We start from the raw sequence: 12738 nt of genomic DNA on the forward strand, positions 1-12738 counted from the left end.
CCAGGTCCTTTTCCTTGATGTGTCAGTATTCAAATCCAGGACATCCCTCTACCAGCCCTGGTTGAAGAAGGAAATTATTCATTTTTATGGGATTCATATGGTTTATGATAATGCAGTTATTGCATTCATCATTTTTTCCCAAGACTCATTTTATTGTTTTGCAGACCCTGGAAAATCATGTACATTGCATACAGCCCAGGGGCAAGGCTTGGCAGACACAGAGGCGCATACCCAAATCCCACTCTCTCACTTGCTAGCTCTCGTATGTTGGACAGTATCTCTGTCTGCAGATTAAACTTTGCAGCAGTAAGAGGGAAGGCTCACCCTGTCTGCCTCATAGGGCTGTGGGGATTAAAAGGCATCGTGGCTGAGAAGTTCATGAGTGTCGTTCAGCAGCCAGCCATGAGCATCTACTAAAAAAGGAGTACTATTATCATGGTTGTCTGATGTCTTTGACAACTTACAATTTTGTGTTACACCATAATTCTTAGAACTCAATTTTATGTTTGGATTTTACATACATGGCTGAGATCTGAAAGAAGCAGCCCATATTTTATTTAATGTTAATTTTTTAAAATTTCTCTCCAGCTGTATTGAGGTACCACTGACAAATAAAAATTGGTATGTATTTAAGGAGTACAATTTGATGCTTTGCTGTATGTATACATTGTGAAACAATCATTGTATCAAGCTAATTAACATTTTCATCACCTCACATCAATGCTGTTTTCTTCTCCTCCTCCTCCTCCTCCTCTTCCTCCTCTTTCTCCTCCTCCTCCTCCTGCTGCTGTTCTTGGCATTGAGAACACATAAGATCTACTCTCACAGCAAATTTGAAGTCTACAATCCTATATTGTTAACTGTGGTCACCATGCTGTATGTTAGATCCCCAGCACTTATTTATCTTGTATAACGAAAACTTCATATTCATTCCTTCACCAACATGTCTTCATTCTAAGCACCCCGCCCCCAGTGCCTGGCAACTACTGTTCCACTCTATTCTTCTGTGAGTTATTTAAAGTGCCTATTTAAATAACTTATTTAATAAGTTATTTAAAGCCTATTTCATAGGCTGGGCATGGTGACTGTCACCTGTAATCCAGTACTTTGGGAGGCTGAGGCGGGCAGATCACTTGAGGTCAGGAGTTCAAGACCAGCCTGACCAAGATGGTGAAACCCCGTCTCTATGAAAAATACACAAAAAAATTAGCTGGGTTTGGTGATGCGTGCCTGTAATCCCAGCTACTCGAGAGGCTGAGATAGGAGAATCACTTGAACCCGGGAGGCAGAGGGTGCAGTGAGCCGAGATCATGCCACTGCACTCCAGCCTGGGTGACTCTGTCTCAAAAATAAAATAAATAAATAAAATAAATTGCACTTTTGTGATTATGAGTTAGAATAGTCAAATTAAAAAAAAGTTTCATGATTACAGTGTTCTCTTTTACATCTTAAAGTTTCAGTAAATCTCACTAATAATGACTTTTGGGAGTGTTCAGTTTTTATAGATACCTTTTTTCTGTTTCTTTCTGTGCTCCTGTTCCTCTGCCTTAGCGCATTGCACATGCTGATCTGCTTTCACGTGCATTTTTCAGCATGTTCTTCTTCTTACTTCATTTCCAGTCATTCTACATCATTGGCTTCTACTCATCCTTCAGGCTTCATTTTAGATATTACTTCCCTAGGAGTGTCTCCCCCTTTAGACCAGGTGAGGTCTCTTGATAACATTTTCTTTCCTAGAATGGATAACCATTTTCTTTCCTAGAATTTCTCATGGCTTGCCATTTTGTATTTGTTATTTGTTGATTTTCTGTCGTCTTTGACAGTAAGCTTCATGAAGGTGCAGATCATATCTGTGTAGGCCACTGTTTAGTCTTCACTACCTACCTCCCCATAAACACCTGTGAAATGCATACATTCGTGCCTCAATTAGGAGAATGAACTGGACATTCTCCTAAAAGGGAATGCTAGGATCAGAAATTTGGGAGCTGAGTATCCAAGTGACTGATCTCCACCCCAGCTGACATCACTCCAAATCTCTGGGATCATGGCCTGCGAGTCTGCATTTGAAGGATTACAATTCTCTTAAGTTGGCCTGGTGCAGGCAAGAGGGGCTCATGTTGAGGCTCAACCCCATCCACCCCCAAGAATTCCACAGTGTGTTTTCAGTGAGAATGTCAGTGTTCCCTTATCTCTGTTGCTCACACTCATTAAGCTAACTGCTTTGTGACCTGGCCTGATGGGGGCCCCAGTGATTGGACACAGGTTTGCTTCTTGACCCTGTATTTGTCAAGGTGGGCTAGCTGCTATAACAAACAGCCCCCAAATAAGTAAAAGTTTATTTCTCATTTGTATCACAGCCAGCTGGGGTGGCCAAGGTATCCTCTACCCCGTGCAGCCTTTCAGGGATCCAGGATGCTGCTAGTGTTGTGCACCACCTTCTAGGGCAGCTCTTCTCGAGCGAGACTCCTTGGGAGGATTAGGTGCTGTTGCTGATGGCAGCCACTGTACGTAATGCATTCAGTTACCTCCTCCCCATCTAGAATGGTGTTAGATACGGACCATCCTTGGGAGACTTGAGAAAAGAGTCACCTGATTTGTTCTCTGTTTGGTTTTATTTTCTTATGGAGGCCCAGTTCAGAGAGGGTGGAGGGATCTTGTTTTTCACCTGGCTGGTGGAAGAAGAGAGGATAGGAATATCTTATTCCTCTCGTTGCCCAGCCCAGAGGTGACTCACATCACCTCCTCGCATTCACTCAATCTGCTTGTGGGAATCACTTCCATGGTCCTGTCCAGGTGCAAGGAGGTCACAAAATGCACTTAGATATTAGCCTGAGAAGAAGAAGAAGAAACAAAGACAGGTATTGGTGAGCGTATCACCTTGCCCCAGTCCTATCGCATATCAAGTTGTATTTGCACCATAGAGGCAGAAAAAAATAGAGTGGGTATTTTCAATTAAGTTGCATTTATTTGCGTGAAGGTTTGACTTAACTTGCCTTTGCTCTTTCTTTATAACAGATGATAGCTTGTCCTGAAATTGAGACTCCTGCCGTGATAACGTGTGACCCACTGTCCCAGCCTTCCCCTCAGCTTGCAGACTTCACAGAGACTGAAACCACCTTGGTATTCCTCATCTATATGACCTACGCATGGCCAGCTCTCTTATTGCTTGTTATTTTCTCACAGTGTCTGTCCCCATTACATACCAGTGGGGGCACCATATGCTTTTAAAAATTCTTCCCATTTTTTTTTTTTTTTTGAGTGGTTTCCCCCACCTGGAATAAGTTGTGTTATAATTAGTCTATTTCTCTATTATCCAGGTGGATAAGGAATCTGGCTGTCTGTTCGAACTTATTGTGGGGTTTTCTTTTTGGTCATTTTGTTATTCTCTTCCACTTTGCTTAAAAAAATTAATAAGAAAAAGATACAGCGTCTATATAGCATCTATGTCTCCATTAATTTTTTTAAACTTTTGATAGGACTTGCACCATGTCTGAAATCAATATTCCATGACTATGGATTTTATTTTAATTCTTTTTTTTCTCTAGATTTACCCTTATGAATCTGGGCTTTTATTGCCACATATCATCAGAAAACTGGCTTTATGGACAACCCCTTTTTTTTTTAAGCTCTCAGAGAGACTATCTTAGTAAAATGCTTCTGTAGGCATTTGGTATAAACAAGTCAAATCTTTCTCTGAAAATGTAACTTTCATGAATTGCATAAGAACTTGTAGCATCTCCTCTTGTCTGAGACATGGTGGATGGCTCAGAAAAAGTGAGGGGAGAGAAGCTGAGCTATTTGTAGCATTCCCAGAAAAGAAGATCGAGCACAGTCCATCAATTTTTTTAAAAAAGTTAATTATAGTGCCAGACGCAGTGGTGCACGCCTGTAATCCCAGCACTTTGGGAGGCCGAGGCAGGAGGATCATGAGGTCAGGAGATCGAGACCATCCTGGCTAACATGGTGAAACCCCGTCTCTACTAAAAATACAAAAAATTAGCCGGGTGTGGTGGCGGGCGCCTGTAGTCCCAGCTACTCTGGAGGCTGAGGCAGGAGAATGGCGTGAACCCGGGAGGTGGAGCTTGCAGTGAGCTGAGATCACATCACTGCACTCCAGCCTGGGCAACAGAGTGAGACTCCGTCTCAAAAAAAAAAAAAAGTTATAATAAAGATGAGGTCTTGCTATTTTGCTGAGGCTGGTCTCGAACTCCTGGGCTCAGGCAATCCTCCTGCTTTGGCCTCCTAAAATGCTGGGATTACAGGCATGAGCCACCACGCCTGGCCTCAACCCAATAATTTGATTTTATTTTACCCCAAGATAAAGAGTTCTCCGTCATTTAGATTATGGCTACAGTTCCCTGCAGCCCACTGCAGACTAATGATGGAATGGTTATGTTTTAGCAGCCAGCAAATAAAGTCGAAAGTGTCTCATCCGAGGAAACCTTCGAACCAAGCCAGGAACTCCCTGCTGAGGCTGTCAGGGACCCCAGTCTGCAGGATGCACTGGAGGTGGTATCCAAATTCTTCCCCTTGCCCAAGGCTCCCGGTGGGGGCCATCCACCGTCACTGAGGTCAACTGCATGCACACAACAGCTGTTCATTTTTCAGCCTGTTTAACAAAAAATAAGAATCGGCTTCCCTCTTCCCCTGCCTCTGACTCTTCTGTCTTCTCTCTAGCGTTTTCCTGGGGTGATCGGCCGACTCTTTTGCCGTCTTCAAGTCTGATCATCACGCTTTTTCTCTCTTTAAAAGCTGTTCTGCAGAAGTGGTCAGGAGGGAAGTGGAGGGACTATGGAGATTGATGCATAGCCATCCATTTTCTGAAAGGAAGAGATTAAAAGCTGAAAATTGGAGGGAATGGGGCATGCTAATGTTCGAATCCAGATGGGGCATGCGAATCATTTCTTCTTGCAGGATGAAATGAGGGATGCATGCTTTCCGTTCCTTCCTCCTAGAAATGCTTTCATCTTCAACTACATTCTCTCCACTGATGCATTTAATGAAAGCAGTTGCTAACGTTTTCTCTTTCTCTTTAAGCATGCTCTAATAACGCCAGTTGGTCTTTAAGTAATAATCAGTGCAGCGTAGAGCTCGGTTTAGGTCTAGACTGAAAGTCCGTATTGAACGCATACTTTAGAATGTGGCCTACTGTATCATAAATGTTTTCGTTGGCTACATGCCTCCCCTAGACAGTCACCCTTGCAGAAAATGTGAACTTGTTTTTCTCATTCTTACTTGGTTAATGTTCAAATGCAGCATTTTGAACTTAATTTCTAGAGCTGTTGGTTGAGGCCAGGGTTTCTTATAAACATGTGGATGTATCCCTTCGGCATGTTCCACCCCTGTGGTCATCATTTGAGGCTCTGTGTATTGAATCTGTAGTTATTAGTGAGTGACAGGGCATCAGTGTGAGGTTGGGTAGACCTACGCTGGACAGCTCAGCCATGTGGTAGGTTTGGGATCCTGGGTGAGTTCATTACTTTTTCTTTTTAAAAATTATTATTATTATTATTATTTAGAGACAGGGTCTTGCTGTGTAGCCCAGGCTGGAGTGCAGTGGCATGATCATAGCTAAGCAATCCTCCTGCCTCAGCCTTCCAAGGAAATGGGACTACAGGCATGGGCCACTGCAACCAGCTAATTTTTTTTTTTTTATTTTTTGTAGGGTTGGGGTTTCACTATGCTGTCCAGGCTGGTCTCGAACACCTGGCCTCAGGTGATCCTCCTTTTTTGGCCTCTCGAAATGCTGGGATTACAGGCATGAGCCACCGCGCCCAGCCTGAGTTCATTACCTTGCTTCAGTGTTCATGAGGTGGAGACTGGGTTGCCCACCTCACAGAATTGGAAGGAGGGGTATTAAAAAGGAGAGTGGTATAGGGAAAGCCCTAGTTAGTGCTTGGCTCATAAAGATGAGAAAGATTTCGGTCATTGATTTGCTAAACCGGGGCACTTTGACCTTCTTCTCCTGTGTGTCCACACTGTCCTCTAGGGGCACTTTATTTAGTATCTTGTATAATACCCTAATTCATCACATTGGAGCAGCTTGTTGTTTTCTTGGATACTCATCTCTTGTTAGCAGAAATGTCACAATCACTGTGCTGTTTTGTCTTGAAAACTAGTATGGAGTTGGGTGCCGTAGGTCCTGTTAATTCCAGAAACACTTCATTCTCAGGAACTGAATGGATCTAAATGCAAGTGCTCTTAGAGGGGAGAAATGCTGCAGTATCCTGAAGTGGACTTTTTAATTTATTTGTTCACTCTTGCTATCACCTTAATCAATAGAATGGCTGTCTTTAAATAAAATATAATATGTGGGAATGAGTGTAGAAGGCAGAATCTTATATGTAAAAGCCTTCTAAAAACACTGTGGCAAGTAATTGCAGAAGAAAGTAGTATATGCCCATGGCGCAAAAACTCAAATTTATCTTTCTATGTATCTATCTCTATACATATCATGTATCTATCTATCTCCCTCTTATCTATTTTCTTTTTTTTTTTTGACGGAGTGTCTCACCCTGTCGCCCAGTCTGGAGTGCAGTGGCGTGATCTCGGCTCACTGCAACCTCCACCTCCTGGGTTCAAGTGATTCTCCTGACTCAGCCTCCCGGGTAGCTGGGACTACAGTTGTCCACGACCAAGCCCGGCTAATTTTTGTAGTTTTAGTAGAGATGGGGTTTCACCATGTTGGCCGGGCTGGTCTCGAACTCCTGACCTCAGGTGATCCACCTGCCTCGGCCTCCCAAAGTGGGATTACAGGCATGAACCACCACACCCGGCTATCTATCTATTTTCTATCATCTATCTCATCTATATATCCATTCATCCTCATATCTAGATAATAGATACATACATATAGAAGAGATAAAATATAGGTAGTAGATAGATAGAGATGATAGATAAATGAATGATAGAGTGATAGATGATAGGTAGATAGGTAGATATTTTAAATAAATAGATAAATGATAGAGTGATAGGATGGATAGATGGATGGATGGATGGATAAATGGATAGATAGATTGATAGAAAGTAGATAGGTAGATAGAGATCATAGATAGATAGATGATGGAGTGATAGATGACAGATGATTTATTGATAAATAGAATGGATGGACATGGACGGATGGATGGATGGTTGGATGGATGGATGAGTGGATAGATAGAACATAGGTAGATAGATGAGATAGATGATAGATGGTTGGTAGATGAGATAGATGATAAATAGATAGATAGATAGATAGATAGATAGATAGATAGATAGATAGATGTGTGTGTGTGTCTATTATTGTTACCATCTTTAAATTTTTAAAAGTCTTTTTCTAGTTCTTGGTAAGAAGTGTTTAAAGCAAATGTATTTATTCTTTTTGTTGACTCATCTGAATGCCAAACAAAAGTGTGTGTGTGTGTGTGTGTGTGTGTGTGTTGTTACACACCTGCATATTCATCTATTTTTTCATATGTCCCTTAAGAAGGCAGAAACTCTGCCATTGAAAAAACTATCTAAATTATTATTTAAATTCCTTTGCCAAGCAGTCTAAATTCTTATAGGCTATTCTTATAGGTTATTCACTGTCATGCAAAACAGAAGTTTTGGTGGGTGAGAGTATTAAATTAGTAGCGTGTGTGTGTGTGTGTGTGTGTTTAAAATGGTTTAGTGGCTAGAAATGAAAACAATTCTTCAGAAAAAGAGAACATATACAATTACATTTTATAAAATTTCAAAAAACTTAAGCAAAAAAATTATCTTCTAAGCGTATTATACTAAATCTAGTGTGTATTTAGCTCAAAAGAAAAGTGCTGCTGGGTGTGGAGGCTCACACCTGCAATCCCAGCTCACTGGGAGGCCCAGGCGAGAGGATTGCTCGAGCCTGGGAATTCAAGACCACCCTGGGCAACATAATGAGACCCCATCTGTGCAAAAAATACAAAAATTAGCTGGGCGTGGTGGTGTGCACTGTAGTCCCAGCTACCGAGGAGGCAGAGGTGGGAGGAGCTCTTGAGCCCAGGAGGTCAAGGCTGCAGTGAGCTATGACTGCACCACTGCACTCCAGCCTGGACGACAGAGACTCTGTCTCATTAAAAGCAAAGTGCTAGTGATTCGCAATCTCTCTTTGAGAACTGAGATGCATCTTTCTGCAGGACCCTACACTGGATGGGTTTTAGCAGTCTTTCCCTCGATAATGGACAGCTGCAAAAACCATCTCCCACTGACTGTCTTCCCTAGGTCGACCTGGCCGTCTCTGTTTCCCAGATCTCCATCGAAGAGAAGGTGAAGGAATTGAGCCCCGAGGAAGAGAGGAGGAAGTGGGAGGAAGGCCGTATCGACTACATGGGGAAGGACGCGTTTGCTCGCATCCAGGAGAAGCTAGACCGGTTCCTGCAGTAATCCGGCAGCTGGTGGGCGTTGTGTGTAGTTAGACAATGTCCTGTTGCGTGGTCCTGTTGTGTGGAGATCTCCTCTGGTCCTTTCAAAGGGAAACGCTGTTGAACCTTGTGCCTCTATTTATGCTTAATCCATTTGAGTGCCTCACGCAAAAAAACGTAGAGTGTAGAAATCCACCTTAAAGCCCCTCACCCCAACCCCTCCACCAATGCCTTCTGGGCTTTCTTCAGAGGTCAGTTCTACCCTTGAACCTGTCGGCAAAAGCGAGCAGTAATCACATTCTAGTAGACCCTTCATGGTGGTCTCTGCTCTTGCCCGAAGGACCTCCGCAGTACGCTGGAGCTGTGTTGTACAGGTGCTATGAGACCTGCCCTATTTAGAATTAAACCTCACTGCAGATTTCCTCCCATCACTAAGCTAACAACACTAATATAGGTATTTAGCACCTCTGAGGCTTTGCCGTGGAGACCCATTTCTGTAGGGCTAAGGAAACATGTAGACGTGGTGACTGACTTTCGTTTGGACTTGGCGAAGCGTATCTGAGAAACACCTCGGCTGTGGTCTCTCTGCTTTAAATCCTAGCAGGACTTCCTAGAGCGTTGACAGAAACTCTACTTGTGGACGTTGGGAAGAAAGATTGTAGGTGGCTTGGGGAATGTAGGTGGCTTAGAGGATCTAAACGGATTCACTTCCTGGTTGAGAAGAATCAAGGGCTTGCCCCTACCTGATTTAGAGCAACAACTTGCTCAGGATAACTGGATCTAGAGATGCTCTCTGCTTGACGACAAAAGTCAGGGTGCAGTCGGTCCATCCTTGACTGCTCTTGGCTTGTTCTCTGCCCTCACTACCTCAGTTCTCAATCACTTGGTGAATCACTGCATCCCTCAACGCCATTTCCACTCAGCTCTTTCCAGAGAATTCTCAGTTTTATGAGACGGGAAACTATTTCACGAGAAAGCCTCATTGTCAGAAGTATCTTCATTCAATGGGCACAATATGCTGTGTATCTCACCGGGTGGCTGTCGGGGGCCACCGAGAGTGTCGTTCAAAATGGGCATCGTTGTAATAAAGAAGGAAAGTGCGACTTTTGAAATGTTTGGAAAGTTTATTTATCATGCACATTCCAGGGAAAAGCAGAGAGTAAATTAGAGATGGGATAGGAAGGCCGTGGGAGAACGCGATCCTAGCCTGTGTCAGCTGGATGCGTTTACGTGGAGAGGAGTGGCCACTTTTTAGGTCACCTGAAGCAGTTTTAACCTTTGGATAGAGGAACCTGCCTGAATTTATGGCATTAGTGGTGGCATTTTTTTGTGTGCAGATGTGGATGATGGAGGGGCTGTTTCTTTTTCCGTGTGGGTGGTTAATAATCTTCAGTCTCAGAGGGCGATGCTCATAGGATATTTCAGGGGTTAATTTAAAATAGCCATATGGATACAGTCTCAGGTGAGTCAGGGTTGGATGGTCGTCGGCTTTCAGAGGGAGACCATGGGAATGTTCAGGGGAAAAATGTCAGCTTCTCTGAGGACCAGAATTCATGTTCACGGGCAGTGATGAGTTGGCTTATGGAGTGAGTCCAGTCTGGAATTCCGCTGTGCATTCTAGCCTGTATCATCTCATTTGGACAAATGCTGACACGTTTAAATTAAAATGTTAAAAAACAGCCATGTGGTCTCCTTCCAGTGTGTGTTTGCCTATTTCCTACGATATCAGAGTTATATTTTATATTAAACCAAGGGTAGGGCCTTTCTATTTTATTTTCGGCCTTTTCTATTGTATTTTGTTTTTAAAATAGTAAGCATCGGGCTGGGCGTGGTGGCTCACTCCTGTAATGCCAGCACTTTGGGAGGCTGAAACGGGGATCACTTGAGGCCAGGAGTTCAAGACCAGCCTGGGCAACATGGTGAGACCCCGTCTCTATCAAAAACACAAAAATATCAGCCGAGCATGGTGGCACACATCTGTAATCCCAGCTACTGGGGAGGCTGAGGCACAAGAGTTGCTTGAGCCGGGGAGGCAGAGGTTGCAGAGAGCTGAGATCACACCACCATACTCCAGCCAGGGTGACAGAATGAGACTCTGTCTCAAAAAAATAAATAAAATATAATAATAATAAGCATTATGTGAGCTGGAATTGCAAGGTAAAATTTTAAAAGTGAACAATAAACATACTTTATTTTATTTTTGATTTAAAATGTTTTTTAATTGTCATATAATAATTGTACATATTTATGGGGCACATAGTACAGTTGCAATACATGTAATGTATACTGATCAGCTCATGGGAATTAGCATATCCATCATCTCCAACCTGTACCATTTTTTGTGTTGGGAACATTCAGTATTCTCCTTCTATATATATATATATATATATTTGAAACTATATAATACATGATTTTGAGCTGTAGTCATCCTACAGTGCTATATACCAGCGGTCCCCAACCTTTTTGGCACCAGGGACCAGTTTCATGGAAGACAATTTTTCCAGAAACCAGGCTGGGGGGATGGTTTGGGGATGATTCAGGTGCATGACACTTATTGTGCACTTTATTTCTGTTATGATTACATTGCAACATGCAATGAAATAATTATACAACTCAGCATCATGTAGAATCAGTGGGAGCCCTGAGCTTGTTTTCCTGCAACTGGACAGTCCCATCCAGGAGTGATAGGAGACAGATCATCAGGCATTAGATTCTCATAAGGAGCACGCAACCTAGATCCCTCACATGCACAGTTCACGGTAAGGTTTGCACTGCTATGAGAATCTAATGCCGCCGCCCATCTGCCAGGAGGCAGAGCTCAGGTGGTAATGGGAGCGATGGGGAGCGGCTATCAATACAGATGAAGCTTTGCTCACTCACCTGCTACTCACCTCCTGCTGTGCGGCCCAGTTCCTAACAGGCCATGGACCAGCACTGGTCTTGCAGCCCAGGGGTTAGGGATCCCTGCCATAGAACACTAGAACTAGCTTAAAAAAACCCCCAAAAACTGGATCTCAAAAAAGTAAGAACTAGAACAGAGGATACCAGAGGTCAGGAAGGGTAGGGAGAAGGGGTGACAGGGAGAGATTTGTTAAAGGGTACAAAATTACAGCTAGATAGGAGGAGTCAGTTCCAACAATAAATTTAAATTATCAGATGGATTTTTCAGAATTGCTGGTCACAGTAAAATGCATAGAACTGTTTATTTCTAACCCTTTGCAATCTTGCAGGGTCTCTTTAGGAAACGTACCCATTTTCTGAGCTTTGCTTTGTCAATTTCATGCATTCATTCATTCATTCATTCATTTGTCATATGCTTATTGAGTGCTCTCTTTATACCCAGCTCTGTGACGTGGGATAAATCAATACACCATAAGTTTGGGAATATACATTTTATTCCACGAGAAAGCCTCATTGTCAGAAGTATCTTCATTCAATGGGCACAATATGCTGTGTATCTCACCGGGTGGCTGTCGGGGGCCACCAAGAGTGTCGTTAAAAATGGGCATGTTGATTGATGTCTCATGTCTCCCTAGAATATATAAAACCAAACTGTGCTCTGGCCACCTTGGGCACATGTCACCAGGACCTCCCGAGGCCACGTCATGGGTGTGTGTCCTGAACCTTGACAAAAGAAACTGTCTAAACTAACCGAGACCTGTCTCAGATTTTCAGCGTTCACAGGTACAGTGCTCAGCATGCGGGTGGTGGGTTCATGCATACCCCATACCTCCCTACCACAGAATGTACCCTGGTAACAAACCGGCACGTGCACCCCTTAGACCTAAAATAAAAGTTGAAATTATGTAAAAAATAAGTAAATAAATATTATGAGATTATTATTTGGTGGCAGGTGGAAATGCTGTGGGAAGGAAAGGATTTCTAGATCTATTGAACTGGCAGGGTGGACTGATGCCTATAGATGCACAGGAAGAAGTTATAGTATTTTTGTTCCTCAAAGCCACTTGGTCAAATCCTGCCGAAACCTTTGGCTGATACTTGGAAGCACGAAACAGGTCCTAGTGTTAAAGCGTTTTGGGGTGGAACTGTAGTTTGAAGCAGAAAGGGCTTTCTTTCTGACCACCACCCTTGAATTAGGAAAAGCAGAGCAATTCTTTCTGGTTTCAGAGGCCTCTGTTCTTTAGGGTACAGTACCATTTTTAAAATTATTTATTTATGTGTCTTCGGCCGATTACAGTGACTCACACCTGTACCCAGTACTTTGGGAGGCCAAGGCGGGCAGATCACCTGAGGTCAGGAGTTCAAGACCAGCCTGGCCAACATGGTGAAACCCCGTCTCTACCAAGAATACAAAAATTAGTCAGGCATGGTAGTGCATGCCTGTAATCCCAGCTACTCAGGAGGCTGAGGCAGGAGA

The 12738-nt window shown here is 43.2% G+C and overlaps 1 protein-coding gene across 2 annotated transcripts in view; it reads left to right on the top strand.

Moving 5' to 3' along the window:
* GYG2 (glycogenin 2) overlaps positions 1 to 9996 on the top strand; it is a 53462-nt gene extending 43466 nt beyond the window's left edge. Inside the window, exons 9-11 of one of the 2 annotated variants that reach the window (XM_058441469.1) lie at positions 3016 to 3120; positions 4405 to 4509; positions 8221 to 9996. In XM_058441469.1, coding sequence (XP_058297452.1) covers positions 3016 to 3120; positions 4405 to 4509; positions 8221 to 8382 — 372 coding nt within the window. In that variant the 3' untranslated portion in view covers positions 8383 to 9996. The remainder of the gene's footprint in view (positions 1 to 3015; positions 3121 to 4404; positions 4510 to 8220) is intronic. The other variant, XM_032756533.2, reaches the window with a different exon arrangement.
* Positions 9997 to 12738: the final 2742 nt, after the last annotated feature.

This window comes from Hylobates moloch, unplaced genomic scaffold (genome assembly GCF_009828535.3).
Source record: "Hylobates moloch isolate HMO894 unplaced genomic scaffold, HMol_V3 SCAFFOLD_7, whole genome shotgun sequence".
Lineage (NCBI taxonomy): Eukaryota > Metazoa > Chordata > Mammalia > Primates > Hylobatidae > Hylobates > Hylobates moloch.